At 36.3% G+C, this 24171-nt stretch overlaps 2 protein-coding genes across 7 annotated transcripts in view; one reads left to right on the top strand and one right to left on the bottom strand.

Annotated features, from left to right (window-relative positions):
* LOC114940826 (uncharacterized) overlaps positions 1-2824 on the top strand; it is a 63629-nt gene extending 60805 nt beyond the window's left edge. Inside the window, exon 5 of the mRNA XM_029315571.2 lies at positions 2498-2824. Within this exon, the coding sequence (XP_029171404.2) occupies positions 2498-2623 (126 nt within the window). The 3' untranslated portion in view covers positions 2624-2824. The remainder of the gene's footprint in view (positions 1-2497) is intronic.
* msi (RNA-binding protein musashi) overlaps positions 1-24171 on the bottom strand; it is a 122423-nt gene that overhangs the window by 48759 nt on the left and 49493 nt on the right. The window contains exon 1 of one of the 6 annotated variants that reach the window (XM_085488560.1): positions 14685-15239. The exons of the other annotated variants lie outside the window; for them this stretch is intronic. Coding sequence (XP_085344686.1) covers positions 14685-14713 — 29 coding nt within the window. The 5' untranslated portion in view covers positions 14714-15239. Of the gene's footprint in view, positions 1-14684; positions 15240-24171 lie in introns of those variants that run through there. 6 annotated transcript variants of the gene reach the window in all.

The raw sequence follows: 24171 nt of genomic DNA, 5'->3' as shown, positions 1-24171 counted from the left end.
TCTGAAACTACCTCGCTAAAAACGCCTTTCACCAAACGCAAATCCGCATTTACGCGAATCTCGCTCCTCCTCTTCCGCCGATCTATGATCGTGCTTCCGAGCTCCGGGTTTCGACAAACGATCGCCGGTCACGCTTTCGAAAAAATTCATTCTCCGCCCGTGACAAAAGTAGGACGCGTGTGCGCGCTTCGATCGCTCCGTTCCTCTTGATTTGCGTCGAAGTAAACTTCGCGGAATTAATTAACGCCCGCAAAAACGGCAATGGCGCTCTCCCTCTCTCTCTCTCTTTTTCCTTCCAAACTGCGCGCGAAAAGCTCGAGCTTCGACTACTGTCATTATTTCAACAATAAAGACAAGCCTTTTCGTGACGATGAAACTCGACGATGAGAGAGCAGGCTACAACGAATCTCGTTTAGAGAGAGGGGTCCCCGACGCGAAGTCGGCGGCGGCCATTGCTCCGACTCCGGGGATGGCTTTTGTGCTTTTTGTTCGACCGGGGGCCCTCTTTCACACCGCGCCATCCCTTCGCGCGCACAAAAGAACTCGAGTAAATACGAGAAACGCCGCGCGGGCACGTCGCTCGCACGTCGAACTCGAAAAAATCTCTTATCGATAACGAATGTCGATGCTTTTAAAAAGAGGGCTGCGACCCCCGCTGATGCGATCGCGAGATAAACAAGACTTTCGATGATGTGCAACGGAAGAGAGAGAGAGAGAGAACAGACAGGGTGTCCAGCAGACTCAATGAAAAATTTCCCCGACCTTTTTTCAGATTTTCCAAGACCAGAAATTCATTTTTTCCCTGACTTTTTAGTATTATTTTTTTCCAAATATATACATATATGATAAATCATGAAATCTCTGAGATATTTTTGTCAATGAAAAGGTAATTCGAAAGGTAAAAAAACAAAAATTTTAATCAATTAATCTGCATTGTGTGCGATAATCGAAACAAACATGTCACTATAAACTATTTAAATAATCACCTCTTTTATTTATATTATTTCAAATTTTTTTAGTTTTATCTCTATGGAACATATTGAAATAAAATAACACGACGATGAAAATATAAATTAATGAACATGCTGTAGATGAATCGAATTTTAATACAAAAAATTAGCGTGCTGAGAGTCAAGGAGAAGTTTATATTTATTTAATAAAAAAATTTCAAATTATTGAGACACAAATGTATAGAATAATGTGAAAAAATTCAGATAAATAGTAAAATTTCCTGACTTTTCCCTGACAATTCCAAATTTATAAAATTCCCTGACAATGCCGATACAGAGAGAATTTTAGAATTTACCCTGAAAATCATATGGTAATCGTACGACAATATGGTATTGGAAGAATCTTATGAGAGTTTCTCTGATTAATATTTACCACGATGAAAATATTAACATGTAGTAAAATTTACTACGTACATATTAATATTTTTTTTGTGGTAAATATTAATCAGAGAAACTCTTATAAGATTCTCCCAATACCATATTGTCGCACGATTACCACGATTTTCAGGGTAAATTTTAAGAGGAAATTCTCTCCTTGCATAGTTTTCCAGATTTCCCTGACCGCTAGACAGCCTACGAACAAATTCACGAAAAAAAAAAAAATAAATAAAGTAGAAGAAATATGGTGGCATTTGCGACAGCTTTCACTTCGCAAACAACCATCCGATTATCATGCAACATTTCTGTTCGATCCCACGACGAGTTAATACGCGCGAGAGACTGTAGAGAAATTCGCGATGATTTTTTTCCGCGCGTTCGCGACTGCCGAGCGATTAATGTCGCTTAGGTCATAATGGCCCTCGTAACTATTGTCGCCATCGGCGCACGAGACGCGCGGGTCGGTTTAATATTGACAGCCGCAGCAACGAGAAAGTTCATAGCCTGGAGGGATAGGACGGTTTGCAAGAGAGGATGGGAGATACACGAGGTAAGCGGCTTATTGCGAGCGACGTCGCCGGGATTTTCGGTAACGAAACTGCATGACTCTGTCACGTCGACTTTTCAACGATAATGCGCCTCTCGATGCTCTTTTCCCCGTCTTTCATTAAGAATCTTCAGCGTCACATCGCAAGATGGAACATAAATATATTCAACATATTTCAAAGATGAACGGACGATGATATTATATATAATCGTATCGACAACCGAGCGATTTAATTATTAAAAGAGGTTGATTTTAAAAAGTTACATTTTTAATTAATCGGTTTCTTATATTCTCTCCGTTGTTATATAATTGTATAACAATTCTGTCTGCAGTCGCGTTAAAAATGAAATAGCGTACATATAATCATTGTTAGAGACGCGAGCTGACATAAAGAATAAAATTAAATCTGCATAATTTATTGCGAGAAATGTTTGCTCTCGCACGTTGCTGCTAATTATTTCAACACGTTGACATTATAAAGTATAATAAATCTTACGTGATTTAAACGTTCATAAAAAAAAAAATATATATATATATATATCTTCTCGTATCTCTGTTTCAGCTGATAACATTCACCGAGTACAAACCGGCCATCCATTTGGACAATCGGTATAGATTAATGAGGCACGAACCGATGTTAGACGCCGATGGCAATAAGACCGATAAAATTGGAAAAGATCGTGAATAATCAAGCAACGAGAAAACATAAAAAAAAAAAAAAGTCGCAAAACAAGAAGAGACCTCGAATTAAATACCTACATACATGTATGTTTGCGTTTGTTGAAACTATTCAATAATTAATAGCATTTAACAACAATAACAATCAAATTAAGCACTTAACAATAACATGTGATGGGAATTTTTTTAAACGAATAAAACGAGATTTGCAACCTATTGAGATGTATCGTTTATTCCTCATCTATATCTCTCTCTCTTTCTCTCGTTCTGCGCATATATCGAATATTATTTGCAAAGGACGTCAATCGAACGCGATACCACGTGAGTCGTCTCTTTGACTACCGTTTGAGTTTGTTTATGAATCGATTCGTCCCTACCCTCAGCCGCGCCCCATTGCCCTCCCTCTTACGAAAGATACGATGCAAAAATACCGCATACCACTTTCAGGATATTACGAATTTTAGCGATCACTCGCCCTCATAAGCGGATAAAGTATTTCACAGGTAATTGTGCGAATAATACCGCGCGCATGTAACATATAATATTTATATTAGTATTTAAACTGACATATTTTACTCTTCATACACTTAATGTGAAATATAATTTCAGTCTCGCATTCTCTCTGCAGCTCAAAATAATATATATATATATATCCGTGCTCCATTTCTAATTATTAAAATAATTATTTTAATTGTATTTTAATAAGAGTTTGCTCTCTCTTCCTCCGGCATATTCGCCACGTTCGTTTCGAAGCTAAAATTGAGAATTCATCGCTCGCCTAGGAAAAAAACTTGATATAATTCGCTGTTACCACTTCTTGAAAAACAATGACGACATTGCTTGGTCTAGCTCGCAGTACAGTTGGTTGACATACACGTTATACACCCGAGAGAGCGAGGGAATAAGGCGCGAAAGCGCGACCGGGATCGAATCGAATCTCCGACGATAACCACCACGTGCTAATGGAAGCCTGGTGGTCTGCGTCGAGGGCCAGCTGGGTAAGTTCATGCGGATCCAGTCGTCGTGCGACCCTTACTGCTCTCCCCTAATATAATACACGGACAGCCACGCGACAGCTGTTGATCGTCGTTCAACACACATACAGCTAGTGAGAGAGAGAGAGAAAGCGAAAGGGAGACTGTATGTCGCGCACGGATTTACTTACAATTAGAGAACGAAAAGGATCGGGCTTCTCCAGGGTGTCAATAAAAAAATTCCCCCATTTTTTCAGATTTTCCAAAACCAGACATTCATTTTTTTCCTTGACTTTTTAGTGTTATTTTTTTCCAAATATATGATTTGCATATATATCTATATCATAAATCAATGAAATGTTGAATCGTGAAAAGGTTCGGAAGTTAAAACAAAAATTTAAATCTGCATTATGCGCGATAATCGAAACAAACATGTCACTATAAACTATTTAAATAAGTACCTTTTTTATTTAGATTATATCAAATTTTTTAATTTTGTCTAACACAGAAAATGGAAGTCGAGGAAAAGTTTATATATTTATTTAATAAAAAATTTCAAATTATTGAGACAAATGTAAAAAAATCCAGATATAAATAGTAAAACTTCTTGACAATGCCCGGTTTTCCAGATTTCCCTGACCGCTAGACACCCTATGAATTTACTTACAATAATTAGAGGAGAGATCGGTACTTCTCCGGGATCGCGGGCTTCTCCAACTACTGTAACGACTTGTCCCCTTGAAACCCTTCTTCCTTGCCCCCTTACTCCCGGTTTCCCTCGATACACGGGAGAGACACGAAACTCCGAGTGTGTGTGGAAGGAAGTCGGTGTCGGCGCCATCGCGCGGTGTTCATCATCGAACGGGCCGACACAAAGGGCCCATTCAACGACGTACAACGATCCTCTCTGGGGACTGTTCTGCCGACCAGGCCACCGCCTGTTCTTGCTCAGCCACAATGCGGCCTTTGGCAGATGCAGCGCGATGCACTGGGATGCATTTTCATAAAACTCCGCTTCTTCGCGGAACGCGTTCCATTCCGACGATTTCGTTTGCTTAACGATTAACAATCATATCGTGTCTCTAACACGTGTGTTTGAATCCTTATAAAAATATTATCCACTCAACAAACGCATGGTAAAAGCGTATGCCGCGATTAATAAACTTCTGCGGATTTGTTATATTCTCGTGTTAATCGCCGTGGAATTAAATGTGATTTCGTGAATTAATCTGCTCGCGGTAAAAGAAAGTGCTAAATGATTAATCGCGCAAAATTCTGGTCTCTAGCTAAAAGAAGCTTTTCAAGAATAATTTGCGGTGCTATGCATTTGCTCGCAAATATATTTGCAGAGAGCAAAAATAAAGAAAGAATGGAATGAGATAAAAAAAAACGCTCTATGAGGGAGAAAGTAGCAGATTTAACTGTGGATAGGACAGATTAAATGCAGTCGATGTGTGTTAGCTTAATCAGCGATAGCGCGGAATAGAATCGCGGCTGTGCAATCGCAAGTTACGTACCTCGTATAAAAAACGAATACGTTTAATGACCGAGGAAAAAAATAGCGCGCTTTCCTCTCTCTTTCTTTTGTAAATGTGTGTCAGGTAATATTATCTCACGATTCAACGTGAAATTCGCAGTAATTTGATTTAGCAGATCGATTTAATTCAATTATTAGTTGGTAATAAATTGTTAATTAATGACTGCATCGATGCAGTTACACACGCAGGCAGGATACGGAAATTAGGAAATACGAATATCCCTGTTTCCTCTTAATGATGTAATCGATTCGATTTACAACGGATTTCCCTCGGAGTCATCGCGGTATATCTCCCGACAGACACGATTTAGGCACTTTCCGGAGCAACCGTACGCTCCTGCACCGGAAGAGACCGTGCCAGCTAACGAGTAAACGAGGCAGGTACGCGGTTCGTGTTCAACATCGAGGATTGGTAGACTTTCGTTGTAATTCAGAAACATTCGCGTGGTTTATTGGATCTCGAAATTTTCTATCGAGAAAAAAATTTTTTTTAAATTATTTTAATCTCATTATTTTTACGTAGCGTATTTTCCAGAAAACGGGAATATGAGAAAAGAGATTATATATGATAGTCATATCGTCCTTATTTTTAGAAAAACCACGAGAAAATTATTTAGTAGACTAAAATATTTAAAATAAAAAAAGAGATTGATAAAAATAAGTCTTATAAAACAAATGTCATGCCGATAACTTTGCATATTTTATATATAATTAAGAAAAATTGTGCGAATTAATATTCCATAGCATCCAATATTTTCCTCATACATATGATTTGTACACATATAAATCGTTAAATTTAAATCTTATAAAGCAAAATTAGAACACGGGGAATATTTTCTCTTAGAATTTACCCCAAAAATCATGGTAATCATGGGACAATATGGTATTGAAAGAATTTTATAAGAGTTTCTCCGATTATTATTTATTACAATAAAAAAATATTAATATGTGCATATATAGTAAATTTTACTATGCACATAGTAAAATCAATCAAACATATTTTACCATACATCTTATTGTGGTAGATATTAATATTTTCTATTGTAGTAAATAATAAGAAAAACTCATAAAATTCTTCAATTAACGTCATTTTCAGGGTAAATTCTAAGAGAAAATTCTCTCTCTATGTATTTTATATGTATATTTTTTTATATATTCTACAATTAAAAAAGAAAAGATAGAGAATTCAAGTATTTTGTAGAAATGAGATGTATATTTCCTTCTTCGTGATTTATGCAAACGACGAATGGTTCGCATCGCAATGACTGTATCATTACGTTTGGGTGGAAAAATGAGCAAACGGCTGCGGCGAAGTGCGGCGCCTCGGTGGGGCGATAAATCTATTTCGCATTCGTCATCTTTAAATAAAATGCATCTCGCGCGCCAGCGAGTTCAGAAAGAAGTTTTGCACGTATCCCCAACGCGGCGAGAGAGAGAGCAGCTGTTCCCGCACACCTGGCAGAGATTTTGGAGCCCCCGGGGCCGACCACTGGTTGGCTGCTCGTAATTCCTCCGGAACCCACCGCCGAAATTCTGCACGCGCCTCGAGCTTTCCGGAGAGCGAATCGCTTGTATATCGTATCCCCCAATACCCGTCTCTAATCATGGCACGAAATGTATTAATCCGCGTATACATTTTTCATCGTGTTGTATCCGCTTACTATATAAGTCTGCGCTAGCATCAAATGTTTCCGTCAATACAATTCGCATTATTTCGTTGCAGTGTCTTATAAGAATAATTGTGGTGTATAAATTTATTAAGTATATTAATTATATATTACATATATAATAAATATATATAAATTATATATACAGAGTGTCCGGTAACTAACGGACCAATGATTAAGGGCGGATTCTCTGGCTAATTTGGAGACGATTTTTCCTTAGCAAAAATGTTGAGAAGTCAACAATTTTCGAGTTATAAGCGATTGAAAAAAATGGGTTTTTTGAAAACTAAACGTTTTGGAGTTAAAAGTCTAACATAATTACATTTTTCAGTTAATTTCAGGTAGAGTTTACTATAATAAAATTTTAATTTGAGGCTCAGTTATAAAGATACATAATGACAAATATTGGAAAGTTGTAAAAAATGATGACCTTTTTCGACATTTTCGCTGAGGAAAAATCGTTCTCAAATTGACCAAAGAATCTATTAGTAATCGTTGGTCCGTTAGTCACCAGACACCCTGTATATATATATATTAATATATATTATATATTATACGTTATATAATATATTTTATATTATCAAAGAATATTAAAAAAATATAATATTAATTTTATTGTAGTCACTTAAAACAGCAAAAGCCGTATATATAATATTAATACTTTTGCGAAGATATACATATATGTATATAAAATAAAGTTTACATCGCGTCCACTGTCTCAAGATACGATTTTTATAAAGTAATAAAAGTAACTCTCCAAAGATCGATTATTCTGCGCGCATCGTCGCATAAGAGAGACTTGGAAATTATTAACAAAGTGCATAAATAATAGAGAGCGATTAATCTACGCTAATTGAGAATCCTTCATAAACGCGAAATCCGAACGCGCGGTTCGTTTCGATGTACGCACGCGGACTTATAATCCACGTCCCAGGGAATAATTCGCCATAATTGGCAGCCATCAAGTATCACAATGAGAAATCGGATTATCGTTAATTACGAGAATATAATTGACACAAAGCGATTGGGCGAATTTTCTTTGACGACGATAGCGACATTAAAAGAGATACTTATTGCTCATTCGCTGCTTATCGGATTAAAATCGCCGATCACTCTCGCAGCAAAAAAGCTCTTGCGAATAGTTATCGCATTCATGTAAATTAAGTAAGAACTTATCAATTCATTAAGATCCGAGAATAAAAAAGAACAGTTAAATCCGTGTCTTCAGCACGATTTTATAAATACTCGTTCAAAAGGTAAAGATCCAGTTTCGGTCTCTGATTCGGATGTTATTTCTCGCAATATTAAATTCTCACGATAATATTTAATAGCTGGAACATAAGATTAGTCTGTGCAACAATATAATCGCATTACGCTCGAATTAATCTATTCTCCCTTTCGGACAAAGTTGTCGTCTTTGTTAGGAGAACGAAACGAGATCTCATTGTTTCAGATATCGATTCATCGAGAAACGGCTCGGAAGGAAAGGAAACGCTAAATAAAAGAAAAATCGGTGAGAAGCGAGGACCGTCTTATGGTGAATCGAACAGAGAGATGAGGAAAGAAACGAAGAAACGAGAGACGGAGAAAGAGAGAGAGAAAGAGACAAAGGAAAGAGACGATGAGAGAAACCGGCGCGCCGCAAGAGAGGCAAATAAAGCAAAAATCGAGCGAGGTGAAGGAATGCTCGACCTTGGCGTCTCGTTCGCGAAGACTATGGCACCTCTCCTCAACGAAAGACCAGATGAAATCGAGAGAAAGACAATGCTTTTTTATTGCGATATATCTCGCTTTTCAGCATTTTATTACGATTGTCCAGTACAGATTGCATTAACGATCTTTTATATAAGTTTTGCTTATTCAAGTATATTTCTCTGTAAGCAGCAAGCACTTGCATTATAATTTATAAGTGAATTTTATTTTTATAAATATTCGTTCACACATCTCTAAATTGAGATATTATTTCTCGCGATATTAAATTTTCATAACATTTATAATAACTGGAACATAAGATTTTATGCAACAATAATAGCATTACATCGAATTAATAATCTATTGAATTATATTTCTGAATACGAGAGCAATATCGAGGGTCCTCGGCAGTTATTAAATTTTGGTTAAACTTTTGATATATTTACATATCTCTTCTCCACTTATATGCAAGGTACAATTTTTTCCATTTTATTAATTAGCAATATTTTTGTTTATGCCACACACGGTGTCCGCTGCGAATTAATTAAAACTGTTGATGCAACTGGGCTAAATTCCAACGAGAGGAACGGTGAATGTTTACACGTGCACGTCGGTTGTTTTTCGCGCCGCGCCGTATATACGATTCTTGCAATTGTACAGACATATGTATATAATGTATATATAATAATTTCGACGAATCTCGCGCGAGATATTTCGATATTAAAAACGGCCACATTTTCGGCGACGATTACGCGATTTAATTTGCCGTTGATGCAAAATATCAGCGCGCGTGGGAAGCGATTGCGCGATGGACAAAGTGTGGCGAAATGTAACACATATGCGTGCATATACATATATATATATATATATTTGTGTGCGTGTATGTATGTATGTGCGTGCATGATCAGTGCACGTGTCGTTTTTGACCAGCTGTACGCATCACTCCGCGAACTAATCTCTCCCACAAGTGGACACGTGGGGAAAAAAAACCGCGTAGCTTCATAAATCATTTGACATATGCGAAATAGTTCAAACATAGGCCATGCACGGGGCCCTCTTTACCCAGTTCGCTCGTTAAAATGCCACATTTTTGCAGACGCGACAAATGCAAATTGCATCGTCGGAAAAGCGTGGGAGGATAAAAACGCGGCCGAAAATTTCCTTTCAGGGATACACGCATATGCAGATTCTGGGTTTTTCTCAAAAGAGTATCGATCGCGCGATTCTCACTTTCTGCAAATAAAAAATAAAACGTCTTCGCTGCAAATAAAAAACGCAAAGATCTCTGGCAAAGCTCCGGTCGATGTAAAAAAAAAGTTGTTAGCGATTTCAAAAGCGCATACAATTCAGAAAGATAAAAAGAGACTAGAAGGAAAAAGAGAGTACTGTAATACGCACTCGCTATTCGACATAATTCGAACGATGAAAAAAAAATGTGCCTTCGTCGAATGATTTTTGACGATATTTATATGCCGCGCAAAAATGCTATCTCGATAGTTGACGCGAAAAACATTTATCAATTATTAATTCCGCTTATTATATGTTGTTTCCGCAACATTGTTTTAATTTATTACAAGTTAATAATTATTCATTATTGGACATTGCATTATTTCTTAGTATAAGCCGCATCGTTAATCAAGACGATCGCGCGCTTCGAAATAAACTGGAGTGTAGAAAACACAACGAAGAAGTATGAAGCAAATTCGTAGTTAAAATATATACGAATGCGAAAACGCCAAGGAATTTTGCAGTACGAAACAGTGCTCGTCACGTGATTGCATAATATCGATCTGCTCCGTGTAGTGTAAGATTGTGGAACGTACGTGCAAGTTACCGAAGCCGTGCCGAGTAACCCGATGCTCGGTAAAGGTACCATACCATCGAGTCATGTTTCCAAGTGGCATTACGCAAGAAGCGACGTCGTCGTCATGACAGCTTTATGATCGATAAAACGAATTCGATCAAATAAACATTCAAACTATGCCGGTCCTGGACTCGACTAATTTCAACTGGGTCGCGAAGCGAGTTTACAAGGAAATTATCCAAGTCAGTCGAGTAGAAGTGACACGAGGGAGAAAGAGAGAAAACTCTGCCTGTCACGCGTGCTTCGCTGAATAACGATATAAATCTTCGTTAATCGATCGCGATTGCGGACATTTCTCTCGAAATGTAGCTCGATGGAGAAAAATTCTCCATCCCAAGGTAAGTCAATAAATAAATAAATGTGGTTTGAGCAATACGTATATTACTTCCGCGCGTATATCTATTCATTCTACACTGGAAAAGTTGACTAAATCGGTCAACTATAAATATTATTTTGTTAATTGAACATATATAGAAATATTGAAATTCAATCTAACAAAATGTATATTTGACTCAAAACCATATATGTTCAATTAACAAAATAGTAAGTTAATTGAACGGTTTAATTAACAATTTTTTTCAGTGCATACAACGTACAAGTTTTGCAAAATGCGAAATTATTTTTAGGAAAAAATTTGTACAAGACATTAAAAATTTTTAAATACATTTTTTAAAATACTTTTCATGATTGTGACTGCCTATTTTCAATATTTAATTTTCAGATTAATTTATCTTAATCAGAATCTTAATCAGACGAGAAATCGTATATATATATATAAAAACCTGTTTCGTGCGGATAATGTTTTGCGGTAAGATATTGAAGGAAAGAACGTTGCGTATATGTATATAAAAGAGTGCGCATTTATTAAAATCGTGCTTTGTGTCGCGAATAAAACGATAAAATAGTTTAGTGGATCGACATATTTTGTCGAGCGCTTGTTACAACTCCAATTAGTCATGGGGGTGTCCTACGACTAAAATACAATTAGAGATTAACCGCGCGATTGTAACGTTATATGTAACACCGACGCATATAAGCCGATTAAATGACAAAATCTCATATGTCAATTATAATTTAGCGTCCTTGATATACAACAACGTAATTTCAACGTGTATGAGCACATCAGGTAAATGCGTTGCAACTCTCCCATGATATTCAGGGTATTAACGTTTAGCTAATTGCTGCTTCCCAATTCACGGCTTAATCATATATGTATACACGCACGTATAAAATTCGATGCAAGTTTAAGATACAACTAATGTACTAATATTAGGTGTTATTTAATTATTATCGGTGAAGCATTGTTTTCGATACGGGCAGATCGCGTCTTGTAGATCGTAAAAAAATAAAAAAAAATAAAAAAATAGCAAGAGGAAGCAATCAACGGAAGAAGCAAGTAGAAGCGAAACTCCTGAAAGTGGAGGAAGGAAAAGAGAAGCCGCAGAAAAAGAAGCCCCAATAATGTTGCGCATCGACCAAGGTCTATGTCATTGGAAACTGATGAGATCGATTTCCCCGCCCTGTATTCTTTTTTTCTTTTTGCACGGTGAATTCTTTCTCTCTGTTGAGAATAGCCGAGAATATCGCATTTCGAAGGACTCTTCTTCGATGCCGGGCAAAAGTCATCGAGACGAGAAGCGTCTTTTGTCGCGCGATAGAACGAGCTCGCGAAATATCGTTCGCATTCAATTTTCAGTATCCATATCACGTATATAAAAATCATGCGCGCAAAACCCTGCTCAACAGTCGAAACCGTGAAATGCAAAATATATTTTCTGTAAGATTATATATAAATTGCGCGTATCGTGCTCCGTATTCACTGCATCTCTTTCAAAATTACAAGAAATGTTTTCTTATTTAAAAGAGATATTACTCGTAAAAGAGATGTTACATTATTTTAGCTTAATATTATTTTTAACTAAAAAGTAGAATATCATATTCAATGGTTTGTTGTGTATGCTTATTCACAAAACATATAACAAGCTTGACAACAACAAAAAATCCGCTCAACAATCGAAACCGTGAAATGCAAAATATATTTTCTGTAAGATTATATATAAATTACGTATATTGTGCTTCGTATGCAATATTATCATCTCTTTCAAAATTACAAGAAATTTTTTCTTATCTATTCATAAAAGAAATATTACATAATTTTAGCTTAATATTATTTTTAACTGAAAAGTAGATTATTATATTCAATAGTATCATTATGTATGCATATTCACATAACATAAGCTCGATAACAAAAAATCCGCTCAGTAGTCGAAGTCGTGAAATACAAAATATATTTTCTGTAAGATTATATATACATTTTGCATATCGCGCTCCGTATTCAGTGCATCTCCTTCAAAATTACAAGAAATTTTTTTCTATCTATTCATAAAATAAATATTACATTAGTTTAGCTTAACATTTTTTTTGACTGAAAAGTAGATATTATATTCAATGCTTTGTTGTGTATGCTTATTCACAAAACATAACAAGTTCGACGATAAAAAAAACCCCGTTCGAGAGAAAAAAGACGAAAGCGTTGCCTATCTGATTTGAATTGCTAGTAAGACTGGTGGAGAAAAATAAAAATATAAAAAAAAAATGTGTTAAGGAGTTTACAGACCCGATGTGATGAGTGAATCAAATGTGATATTAACAAAATATTTTTTCCAATTCGTAAAGTAAGCGCTAAGGTTATTCGTTATCACTGAATATTCCGTGTCAAGCGTCTTGTTTTGACATCGCCATGACGACCCGATCTCGCAATGAACAGGAGAGAGAAAGAGAAGAATGAAAGGAGTTGCCGACCTAACCTAACCTAACGTGATCGTGACAGCTCGTAGTCTCGTGCTCACCTCCCCCTTTCTCCCGTCACCAAGCGACGTCGCGTTCCCATGACAACGAAGGAAGCTTTCGACGAAAAGAAGCGAATGTCGAGAAGAGAGCAATCGCCGGCGTCCGGCAAAAGAGAGAGATAATATATGTGTGTGTCACACTTTTTCTCCCTTTTTTCCTCTTTTTTGTACAGAGATCAGCATGACGACTGAACGATTCGATCCCTGTTTCCTATCAAATCGATTTAATCACGATTCGCTTACGAAGCGCGATTCTTCGAGGAAGAGCATCGTTGAGAAAACGAGCCGCGCGTGCAAGAAAAAAGCGTATGTTGGCAAAAAGACGAAGAAAAAACAGACGAATATTGCCAAGATGAGGAAAAAACAGGCAAGAGAAGCAAGGACATGAATTCCGAATTACGAAGCATATACAGACCGGAGAGCGCTTTAATATTATTATTATTTTGCCGTATATTAATTAAAAATGATTTCTATATATTTTTTCATTTCTTTGAAATCGCCCAAGAAAATTCACGATTAATCGAAAGCTCACAGCAGAATTTAAATAATTGTCAGTTTTAAGTGCAAGAAAAAAAAAACAAGCGGATTCTTCAAATACGATAATAAATAAGATGTGTTTATATCTCGCAGATAATCTTAATTGAAATGCGGTAAATTTGTAAAAAGGTTCAGCAGCGGAACATGCTCGAAGACTAACGTACTTCTCGAAGAAAGTAAGCTGTATGAGCGAAATACATCGACAATGAGCGGAAACGTAAACAAAGCCGGGGATTCGAGAGCGTGACAACGCGATAAAAACAAAGCAAAGAAAGGTCGAGGGGAATTTCAAGGAAAGCGAGCGACTACGTCTCGTCTTACGAACGCTACAACACGACGTTAAATACGTGATTCGTGTGTTTAAACTTTTTTTTTTTTTTTTATTTAACAAAATGCCGTGTTTAACCAGTTCTCCTCTTTCTCTCCGTCATCTTATTCCGCCAACATCACGCTCTCGGACCGGCCAGCGGGAGTGGTCCATTGTTTCCGAACAAAATATATAGAAACGCGTCTCTCGCCCGAAGAGAGACACGAACGTTTCACATTCCGGAGAAATAATTTCCGAAAATTCCATATATTATCCTTGTGCGAAAAAATAATATTTATCAAAGTTGGCTCGCCTGGGCGGACGAGAAATCGGTGAAACAAAAAAAAAAAAAAAAAAAAAAAAAAAAACTGATAAACGTGAAACGAACCTCTTTCGTCGAAATCGGAAAAGAATCCTTGTCCCGAAACGCACCTGGTCGTCCGACGTGATATTAAAAAAAACGCGCGCATCGAATATTTCGTCAGGCGGCGCGAAAATACGTCGCTGCCGCGAAAAATATCCCCGCGGAGAATATAAAAAAAAATATCCGCCGAATATCGCGGATACAGAGAAATCGAAGAAAATTATCTCCGAAACATTTCCGCGGAACGAAATTAAAGAGGAACTTGCGCGAGATTGCTTACCCCACTGGGAAGGTTGCGTAGGAAAACATCCTTGTTCACATCCAGAATCCGACGTCGCCGAGTCTCTCTTTCTCTCTCTCTCTCTCCCTCGTTCTCCCACCCTAAGCTGTCTCGTCTCGAGGAGAGGGCGATCGGCCGTGGAATAGGCACACAAGTTCAAGGTCACAGTAGGCTAAGTAAATCGTTTACCGTTCGCACGAGATACTCGGAGAAAAATTAAAAAAAAAAAGTTGAACGGAGAAGGTACACCGGTTCTAACAAGCGATTTGGACGCGAGGCGTCGCGGCAAACAAAGGATCGTTCTCTCAACTCAGAGCACCACCACCACTGTCAAGCGACGCACCACAAACACGTTAGACGCCGGGGTGGTCCACGCCGGCCGATGGCGTCTCGTCCGGATTTTTAGGTTAGCGGCCGACCGGCCTAGACAGTCGGGAACGACGACGACGACGGCGTCGATGCGCGGTCTCGCGTCTCTCGCGACAGGCTTCGCGCACTCCGCGACGTAACAGCAGCTGTAAACGCTCTCCAGACGTCCGTACGGTGCGATGGTGGGGCGGCGACTGAGGGGAGCGGCGGGGATCAGCCGGCCGAAGGGACTCCGGTCGCGTGGTGGGGGTAGGGTTAGGTTGGGTGGGGGAGATCAGCGCGCCCTTACGCGAGAGCGGCAGTCGAGCGTACTACGCTGCGAATGGCACACGTGTGTGTGTGTGTGTGTGTGTGTGTAGGTAGGTAGGCTTGTTGCATCGCTCTCGTCGATCTATTTGTGCATGCGCGCGTTCGCTTCGGATATATATATATATATATATATATATCTGTATGCGTGCAAACGGAATAGAATGTGTGCCGATACCTATATGCCGACAACGGTTTGCACAATTTCGCTGCTCTGCCCTTCGCTCCGGTAAAAAGACTGGCGCGCGCGAACCTAAACCCAAGGAGCCCTCGCAGTGGTGCTCAGTCCTGAATTTTCGGTCAATGTCACGCAAGATCGAATTTTCGTCTTTCAAATACCCCGGAAAATAAGTCAACTTGACCAAACCTTTCGACTAAAAATTATTTTGTTAATTGCACATATATATATAAATATATTTTATTTTTTTAATTAAATATAACATCCCAGCACCCCAAATCCAAAATCGGTGCGTAAGATATCTTTAAGCTGTCTTGGATATCATGTAATAAGATTTCTTATATGTAAAACTGTCTTAAATATTTCTTCATGATATCTAATGCATTATTTTGGACTTGGTGCTGTCTGGGATATTGAATCTAATAAAATGTACACACATTTAATTTAAATACTAATAAATGTTCAATTAATAAAATAATAATTTAGTTGAAAGATAGAGAATTTTCTCCTAGAATTTACCCTGAAAATCATGGTAATCATGGGACAGTATGGCACTGGAATAATTTTATGAGTTTCTTTGATAAAATATTTACCACAATAAAAAATAATATGTACATAGTAAATTTACTAAAAACTACATAGTAAAATTAATCGAACATATTTAAATATTAATATTTTTTATTAATACATATTTTTTATCGAATTTTAAAAGAAAATTCTCTGTGTATACTTAAGTTAAAAATGTTTTTTCAATGTACATCTCTTTAATTTCCTTTTAGATATTACTATTAATGGAAATAAATATATAATCTTTTAAAATAAATAAGGTTTTTGATGTTAATGTAGAAATTAAATTTTACCTCTCTGTCTCTCTTTCTAACGTGCGTTTTTATATACAAGAACGTAAAATATTGCGACGTTTCTGTATAAAAGCGTAACACAAATATATCTCATAATATTTGCTAATTAATAACAGGCTTCAATTAACCGGCCTGCGGCCACACCTGCCTTCTTCCCCCTTTCTGCTCGATTACATACTAGAAAATCGATAGTGGATAAAATCTCCAATATCCCTCCTAGAGCATAATCAATTTTACAATATCGAATGCTTAATTAGGGCGAGCACAAATCTATATAGGATATTTTCAAGTAAAGTTATTCCATAAAGAGCTCTCGCTTGTATCGTCTTGGAGTTAAAAAATACTCGATCGTACGGTGTAATATTTAATTAAGCCCAATTAAGAAAATAGCCGTTTGAAAATACTAAAGTTCAACAACTTATACCGTCCGTTATGTAGCTCACGATAGTTTTCACGAAGCAACGACTCGAGAAAATTGCCGCCACCTCGGTGTTGTTGCAAATCCGGATATGCGTGCGAACACAAAGGGACGTGGGCCCGACGAGTATAAGAAACCAGTATGGAAACCATGAAGCGAAAGGATATTGCCAGTCTGACACCATTCGTTATGCAACTACGAATGTACACATTGCACGATATATAAACGACAAACGCCGGAAACGTCGAATCGAAAATTATACGATCAACGTCAAGACCGAAACCAATTTTCCGAAAGTATTTTTAACTTAATTAATCAACATTGTTCTCGGTGTAAGAATCTCATCCGTTCTTCTTAAAATGGATAACATAATATAATCATTCTTCACTACTAATTAATTTGTAGTCTCTGCAAAGTGTATTTACAACGTAAACTTTAAATTACAACACTACGCAAACTGTCGATCTTTGTTTAATCTCTGGTTTTGATAACGACTTTATCTGTATCTTCTTCATTCATACACGGAGAGAATTTTCTCTTACAATTTATCTTGAAAATCATTATTCGTATTATATAAATTCAGGATTGAGAACTCGTTACTTGTAACAAAGTTACAGTGACAGTTAAATTTTTTGGTAACTATATAATTTAACTTCGCTCCTTTTTCTGTATCTATATAACTATAAGTTAACTTTGTTACATATTTTCGTAACTAGTAACTAGTTTAATAGTTTATTTAAAACTTAAGGCTAACAATTTTTCGGAAAGTTACGACTGTCTGAAATTTTATAATTTTTTTAACTGAAAAATCTGAATCCCATATATGGGATAATAAAAAGTATACTTTTTATTCTAAGTAAATATTAATTATTATGTTAGAAGAAGTTAATTCATTACAAATTATTAATTTAATATATTAAATACATTTTCATTTTTAATTTAAAACAGTTATAATTTATTGCATATAAAATAATATAGCACATAATCAAGTACGTAATATATAATTTAGTAAAATTTGAAATACATAAGATTATTATATTTAAAATATAATAGAGACTGATTGCAAAAAAAGCAACTGAAAAGTAACGATTCGTTACTTCTTGAGTTATCACAACTGTAACTTGTTATTTTTCAGAGTCGTAACTGCTAACTGTAGTTACCTTTTCAGTGAAGAAAAGCTAACTAGATACTTTTATAAAATAACTTTCTCAACCCTGTATAAATCATATTTATCACAATAAAAATATTATTTAATATCCACTACAATAAGATATAAAATATGTTCGATTAATTTTACTGTATATGTATATAGTAAAATTTACTATGTACATAATAATATTTTTAATTGTGGTAAATATTAATTAGAGAAACTTTTATCAAATTCCTTCAACACATCCTATTGTCCCGCGATGATTTTCAGGGTAAAAGTTCTAAGAGAAAATTCTCTCCGTGTATAAAAGCAAGTTTGAAAAATCTGTACCGCATTTTCCCCACGTGTTTCAGTAGATAAGAACGAGAAAGAGTTATATACGTTTTACGAAAGTGTCACTTTGCTCGCTCGGGCGATTTTGCATAATCGGGAACGTAAAAACCGGAGCAAAGGAAGAAGAGGAAGGATGATAGCACCCGGTATGAACATGTTCGTAGATGCAGGACATGGAACAACAATGACTTTATGCGAACAACCGGCCTGCCGTTGTAGACAGGCGGTTATATCGGTTTGACTGGCCGTTTTTCCGCAAAACACACCCACGTAATCGCTTTCGCGCGTCTCTCTCTCTCTCTCTCTCTCTCTCTCTCTCTCTCTCGTTGCTATTTCTCCTCGCGGGCAAACTCGCGTGGCACGGGATCGTACGAGAGAATGTAACGTACGAAATGTGTTGCGCGCTACACGGGAGCAGGTCAGGATTCAGCCCAGTGTTGGCTCCCGTCCAAATCGCTGCGCCGATCAGATTCTGGACGTGAATGTATCGTATATGGTAGACTAAGAAACCGAGAAGCAAATGAGCCACCCTCGTTGAATTGAACGGAGTGTGTGTGTGTGTGTGTGTATATAACCGCGGTCAAGACATTTAAATTCTTTCGTATATATACAGAGAGAATTTTCTCTTAGAATTTACCCTGAAACTCATGTAATTGTGGGACAATGGTATATTGGAAGAATTTTATAAGAGTTTTAATTATTAATATTTACTACAATATATAACAAATATTAATATGTACATAATAAAATTAATCGAATATATTTTATATTTTATTGTGGTAGATAATAATATTTTTTATTATGGTAAGTATATATAGTAAGTATAGAATTTTTACCCTGAAAATCTTGTTATCGTATAGGACAATGGTATATTGGACGAATTTTATAAGAGTTTTGATTATTAATATTTATACCACAATATATAAAAATTATTAATATGTATATAATAAAATTAATCGAATATATTTTATTGTGGTAGATATATTAATATTTTTGTTATGTATGGTAAATATATAATTCTAATATAGTGTCCCACGATTACCATGATTTTCAGGGTAAATTTTAAGAGAAAATTCTCTCTGTGTAGGATAATATTTACGAATATATTTCCATACATATAAATTAAAGGAACGACGAATAATAATTGTCGTATTAAGTGGAGTGGCATTTCGCTGTTTCGGAGTAAACATTCGGTATGTTTCAAATTTGACTTGTTAAATAGAAAGTGTCTCGCGATTATTCCAGACGTCGATTATGAAACAGTGCGCAAACGATGACTGTTTCTCGAGGAAATATCGTTTCTTGCAAAATAACATTTTGCCAACGTCATTACGACGAAGAAACGCGATCAAGTGTCTCGTTGTAACAATATTTTCGCAACATCCAATAACGTAATAGCTTATGCGAAAAACGCGTTATATAAAATATAACCGAAATGTTTATAAAAAAAAAAAAAAAGAAAAGAAAATGAAGAAACAGATATTTCGCTCGCTGGGTTGATGTCTGTATAACTTATATATAAATCTTGGAACGCGGCGCTTTCGGCTCTGACTTTCCTCTATTTTACATCTCGCAGACGCATCTGCAGCACGAATCGCGGAAGGTTTCCCCAGTCGAAGGCGGAGTCCGCATGCAGCGAAAGGATTTCGCGGATCGCATCACGCGGCTAACAGACTCGCGAACACGCGACGGCGGTTTGCCCGCAAACGATTTCCGCGCGAATCGTCGAAGACAAAGAGCCGGAAATGCCGGCTCCTCCGTCAGCCCTTCGCAGCCCTCGTAACACGACGCCAGTCGAGATGAGGTAGACACCTGGGATTTACTTCAGCAGCACTCGTAGCGCTTCCACGGTTCGTTCAAGAGGGAAGAGAAGAGAAAGAGGGTTTGCGACGTAACGCGAAGAGAGAGAGAGAGAAAGAGAGAGTCTGCTTCCGTAAAGGGCGCTTCTCTTCCCGCGAGTTTGCGAGTTCCGAGTTCTGAGCTCCGCGACTCCGGGACAACGGAATCGCGCAATTTTATTACGTAAATTCAATTTGCATAGCGCGACCGGCAGTACGGATAGCTCCTTGAGAAGAGGTTCCCGATGTCGCTATATATAACAACCGGTTCTTTCCTCCGGGAGATAACAACGCGCGTCGAACTAACGAACTATACTTAAATTGATTTTAGTGAAACGAGAGAGAGAGAGAGAAAGAGAGGATGCACCTCATTAGAGAAATATCGGATTGCTGGCCACGAAGTGGCAGTCGCGAAACGTTAAAAAAAAAACGCGATTTTAAAATCCTTATCCGATATACATGTTTTCACAAAATTATATATATCATTGTCTCCGAGTCCAAATATTTCGAATTACACTGAAAAAAAAAAATTATCAAACTCAAATAAATATTTACTTAAATAGTTCCACTTACACATTTCTTTGATACAAATAAATATTTATATGTTTTGAAAAAGGATTTTTTTATATCAAATAAAATTTTTTCACAGAAAATCAATATTATTAGTTTCAAAATAATGATGTATGATATAAAATAGTATTGAAATAAATATTGATTTGAATAATTAAATAATTTTTGTTCAGTGCTTTTACTCACTTTAATCACGCCTACACTCTGCTCTTAAATATCGTATATAGGACATGTATGTGTATATATGAAATATAATATTAGTTTTTGAATTAATATTCTACCGCTCTGCAGGCACACAAGTAATATGCTGTAGGTATATTTGGCAAGAATTGTGTGCCGTATTGTGTACGTACTCGCTTCACGAAAACTCCATCGATATCGTTTCTAGGACGCGCACAGTCCGGACTACAATGTTTTGATAAATATCACGACCCGTGCGCGCGAGAAAAGTGGAGAAAAGCGACAATTATCAAAGATATACAAAACTGGTGGACTGTAAATTCAAACAAAATTAATTCCACAATAAACATTCATTTGTGCGATTTAATTTTTTATGTGTATAACTGCAGATATTTAATAAAAATATATAAAAATTCACGATTTAAAATCATTATTCAATAACAGAGTATACGAGAGGAGAAAAAAAATACGTTTTATTGTTAATTTTATTATTAATGCATTCAAACCGATGTGTGTATATACACTCACAATTTTCTAGATTTTCAAAATAGTTTGCATAACAAATTAGAATGCGCGCAAATAATAACAATGGCACGGTTATTTTATTATGCCACGTTCCGGAATAATAAAAAAAATAAAAATAAAAAAATCGGCAAAAATTGTCGCGCATGCGCGTAAGCAAACTATAGACGACGAGTGGCGAGGATTTTAAGCCGTCGAGTCGTTTAAATATCGCGGAAATTGAACCTATAAATTTCTGAGTGCCATAAATTGGCCGACTTACCGCCCGTAAACGCAGAAAGGCCCTCTCTCTTTCATCTTTCTACCTATACGTTTCCTACCTTCGAGAACAGATCGCAAGATGTGCCGAGATACCAAGGCGAGAAATACGAAGGCGATGTGTCGTGTACGGGTACCGCAAGCAAACCGAGTAAGAGACCCACAAATATCGCAAAGTAACAAATATAGAAGCTGACATCAAGGTAAATGTGCATACAATACTTAGAAATGTTTATTATCTTTCGCACGTTTCTCCCAAGTTACGTTACAACGCTTACATTACAAGGAATTCGAGACTTTTTCAAAGTACGGCTTTATAAAATTTCTTTCAGTTTCAATAAAATATACATAATAAAAATTTGAAATAAGGCGCGCGCAGAAAAATATATTATGCGATTTTCTAAAATAGTTTTAAAAAATGCCATCATACAAATTGCGTAAATAATTCAGAAAAATAAATTGCAAAAATATCGTCCGTTGAAATAGAATATCATAGTCGTATTTCATTCATTGAAATACGACAGATATTTGAAAAAAAATAAGATGTTAAAAAAGGCATAAACTGATCGTGAGAAAAGAGCTATTAGCAAAGAGAAAAACAGGAGTTTGTTAAGTGCATTGAAGAAAAAAAAACGAATAAGACGCGCGTGCTTAGTCTCTTGGCAATAATACAGAGTGGTTCGTTCGCGCATCTCTCTCGTAAAACAATTATTTTTCGAAATTGGAGCTAGTTCGCTATTGTCGTTATTTAACAAGTGTTCTTGAGAGAGAAAACTCGCACTTGATGGCAAATCCTGAGGAAACGTTTTAATTTTTTAGAGATAGAAAAACGAGTATTACAAATAAAAAATGAGTTAAAGAAGTTTCGAATATTTTCTAGAGCAAGTCTCTATACGTCGTTTTGCATTAAATTGGATTTGATATATCGGATCTTGCGAAACTCTCCAAATTTAAATAGCGATCATTCTGGAACCGGACGCGATAATGATCTGTGACACTTCGCAATATTAACTAGGCTAGATTAGTTGGCAGAGATTTGGTACTACACGTCGTTATAATCAATTTAACGACTCGCTCGTAGTGTGAGATATGTACATAAATTAAACGTAAAACGTAAGGCGGTAAATTTATTGAAAGAGATTCTTTTTATATTGTCGCATCTTACTCTCTCCTTACACTGAAAAAAATCCATGTACTTTTACGTAGAAATTATTTGTTCAAAACCGGAAAAATTACTTAATTATCACTGTAATTTTTCCCCCATGTTTTTTAAAGTAAAAATACATATTAGTATAAAATATACGTAAAATTACTATTTTAATGCAAATCACTTGTAATTTTAAATTTAGTATATTTTCATCTTATTAGAACTTTATTTTATATAAGCATTGTCCATTTTATTCATATTATTTGATAGCATTTATATATTAGCTAGCACTTCGTAGGTGTAATTCTATGTTCAGTAGGATATTTTCAATCCTGAAAATATATTTCATATGACATTACATATAATTTGTAATCTTCTATATAGGTAGCAATGAAAAAACCCAGCATAATCACGTACTTTCACGCAAATATTTTTTTCAGTGCAGTTAAACGCAAAAGTAAGGCGTAATAATGGGTTTTCAATAATGAAGAGAGAAAAGAAACGATCACGAGCGAAGTATATAGCGAAGGAGATGCTCGCAAGTAGTACAACCATGTGCCTGGCGTGCCAGCTGGTACACATCGCGGCGAGTTTTCCCTTAGGGACAGCTATTCATCGCGTTCTGGTATCTTCATTGTATGAAGAAACGAAAAAAACATAATTAACGGTGCCGTGACACGAAACAAATAGACGATTTATGCTTAAGTGGAATGTTTTTAGTTTGCGATTTCATTTATAGAAGCGTTCATCAATAGCACAATATTAAAAGTCGATAACCGAGACTAAAGATCAAATGGCTAGAGAATGAATTCCCGAAATACTTTGCCGAAATCCAGAAACTAAATATGGATGCCGTGTATTTTTGTAGAAAAAAAAATAAACAAGTTTTATTATTGTCATACTTAAATTCACTTGTTCTGTGTAACTCTTTTTAAATTACATTCAATAAGTCAATTTAAATTATAATTTATATTTAAATGGAAAAGATAATAATTTTAATACACAGAACGTGTATTAATAACAGAAAGACGATATATTGAAAACGGATAACGCTCCTGTTAATTAAGAGGCATCATAGAACACAATATAGTTTAACGTCTTATTTTTCGAATTTTTTAAAATAAAATCCTTTATTATTAACAACGTCATCGAGGCGGATTATTCGCGTGTATCACGGCTACCATCGGTTTTTGATATCCTGGCACCGATATCACTCGACGAAAAATCGTTACCAAAAGCTCGTCGTAACACGGACTCCTTGTTTCACTTGTCAAGCTTGAGATATCGTATCGACCTGAAAGGTCACCGCAAGAAATCGGAACGGATATTCTGGAACTTCCGTGATATTCTTACGGAAC

Source organism: Nylanderia fulva, unplaced genomic scaffold, assembly GCF_048542155.1.
Source record: "Nylanderia fulva isolate GAGA-0341 unplaced genomic scaffold, ASM4854215v1 Scaffold7, whole genome shotgun sequence".
Lineage (NCBI taxonomy): Eukaryota > Metazoa > Arthropoda > Insecta > Hymenoptera > Formicidae > Nylanderia > Nylanderia fulva.
Note: the sequence above shows the minus strand (reverse complement) of the source record. Positions and strands in the feature narration are given on the sequence as shown.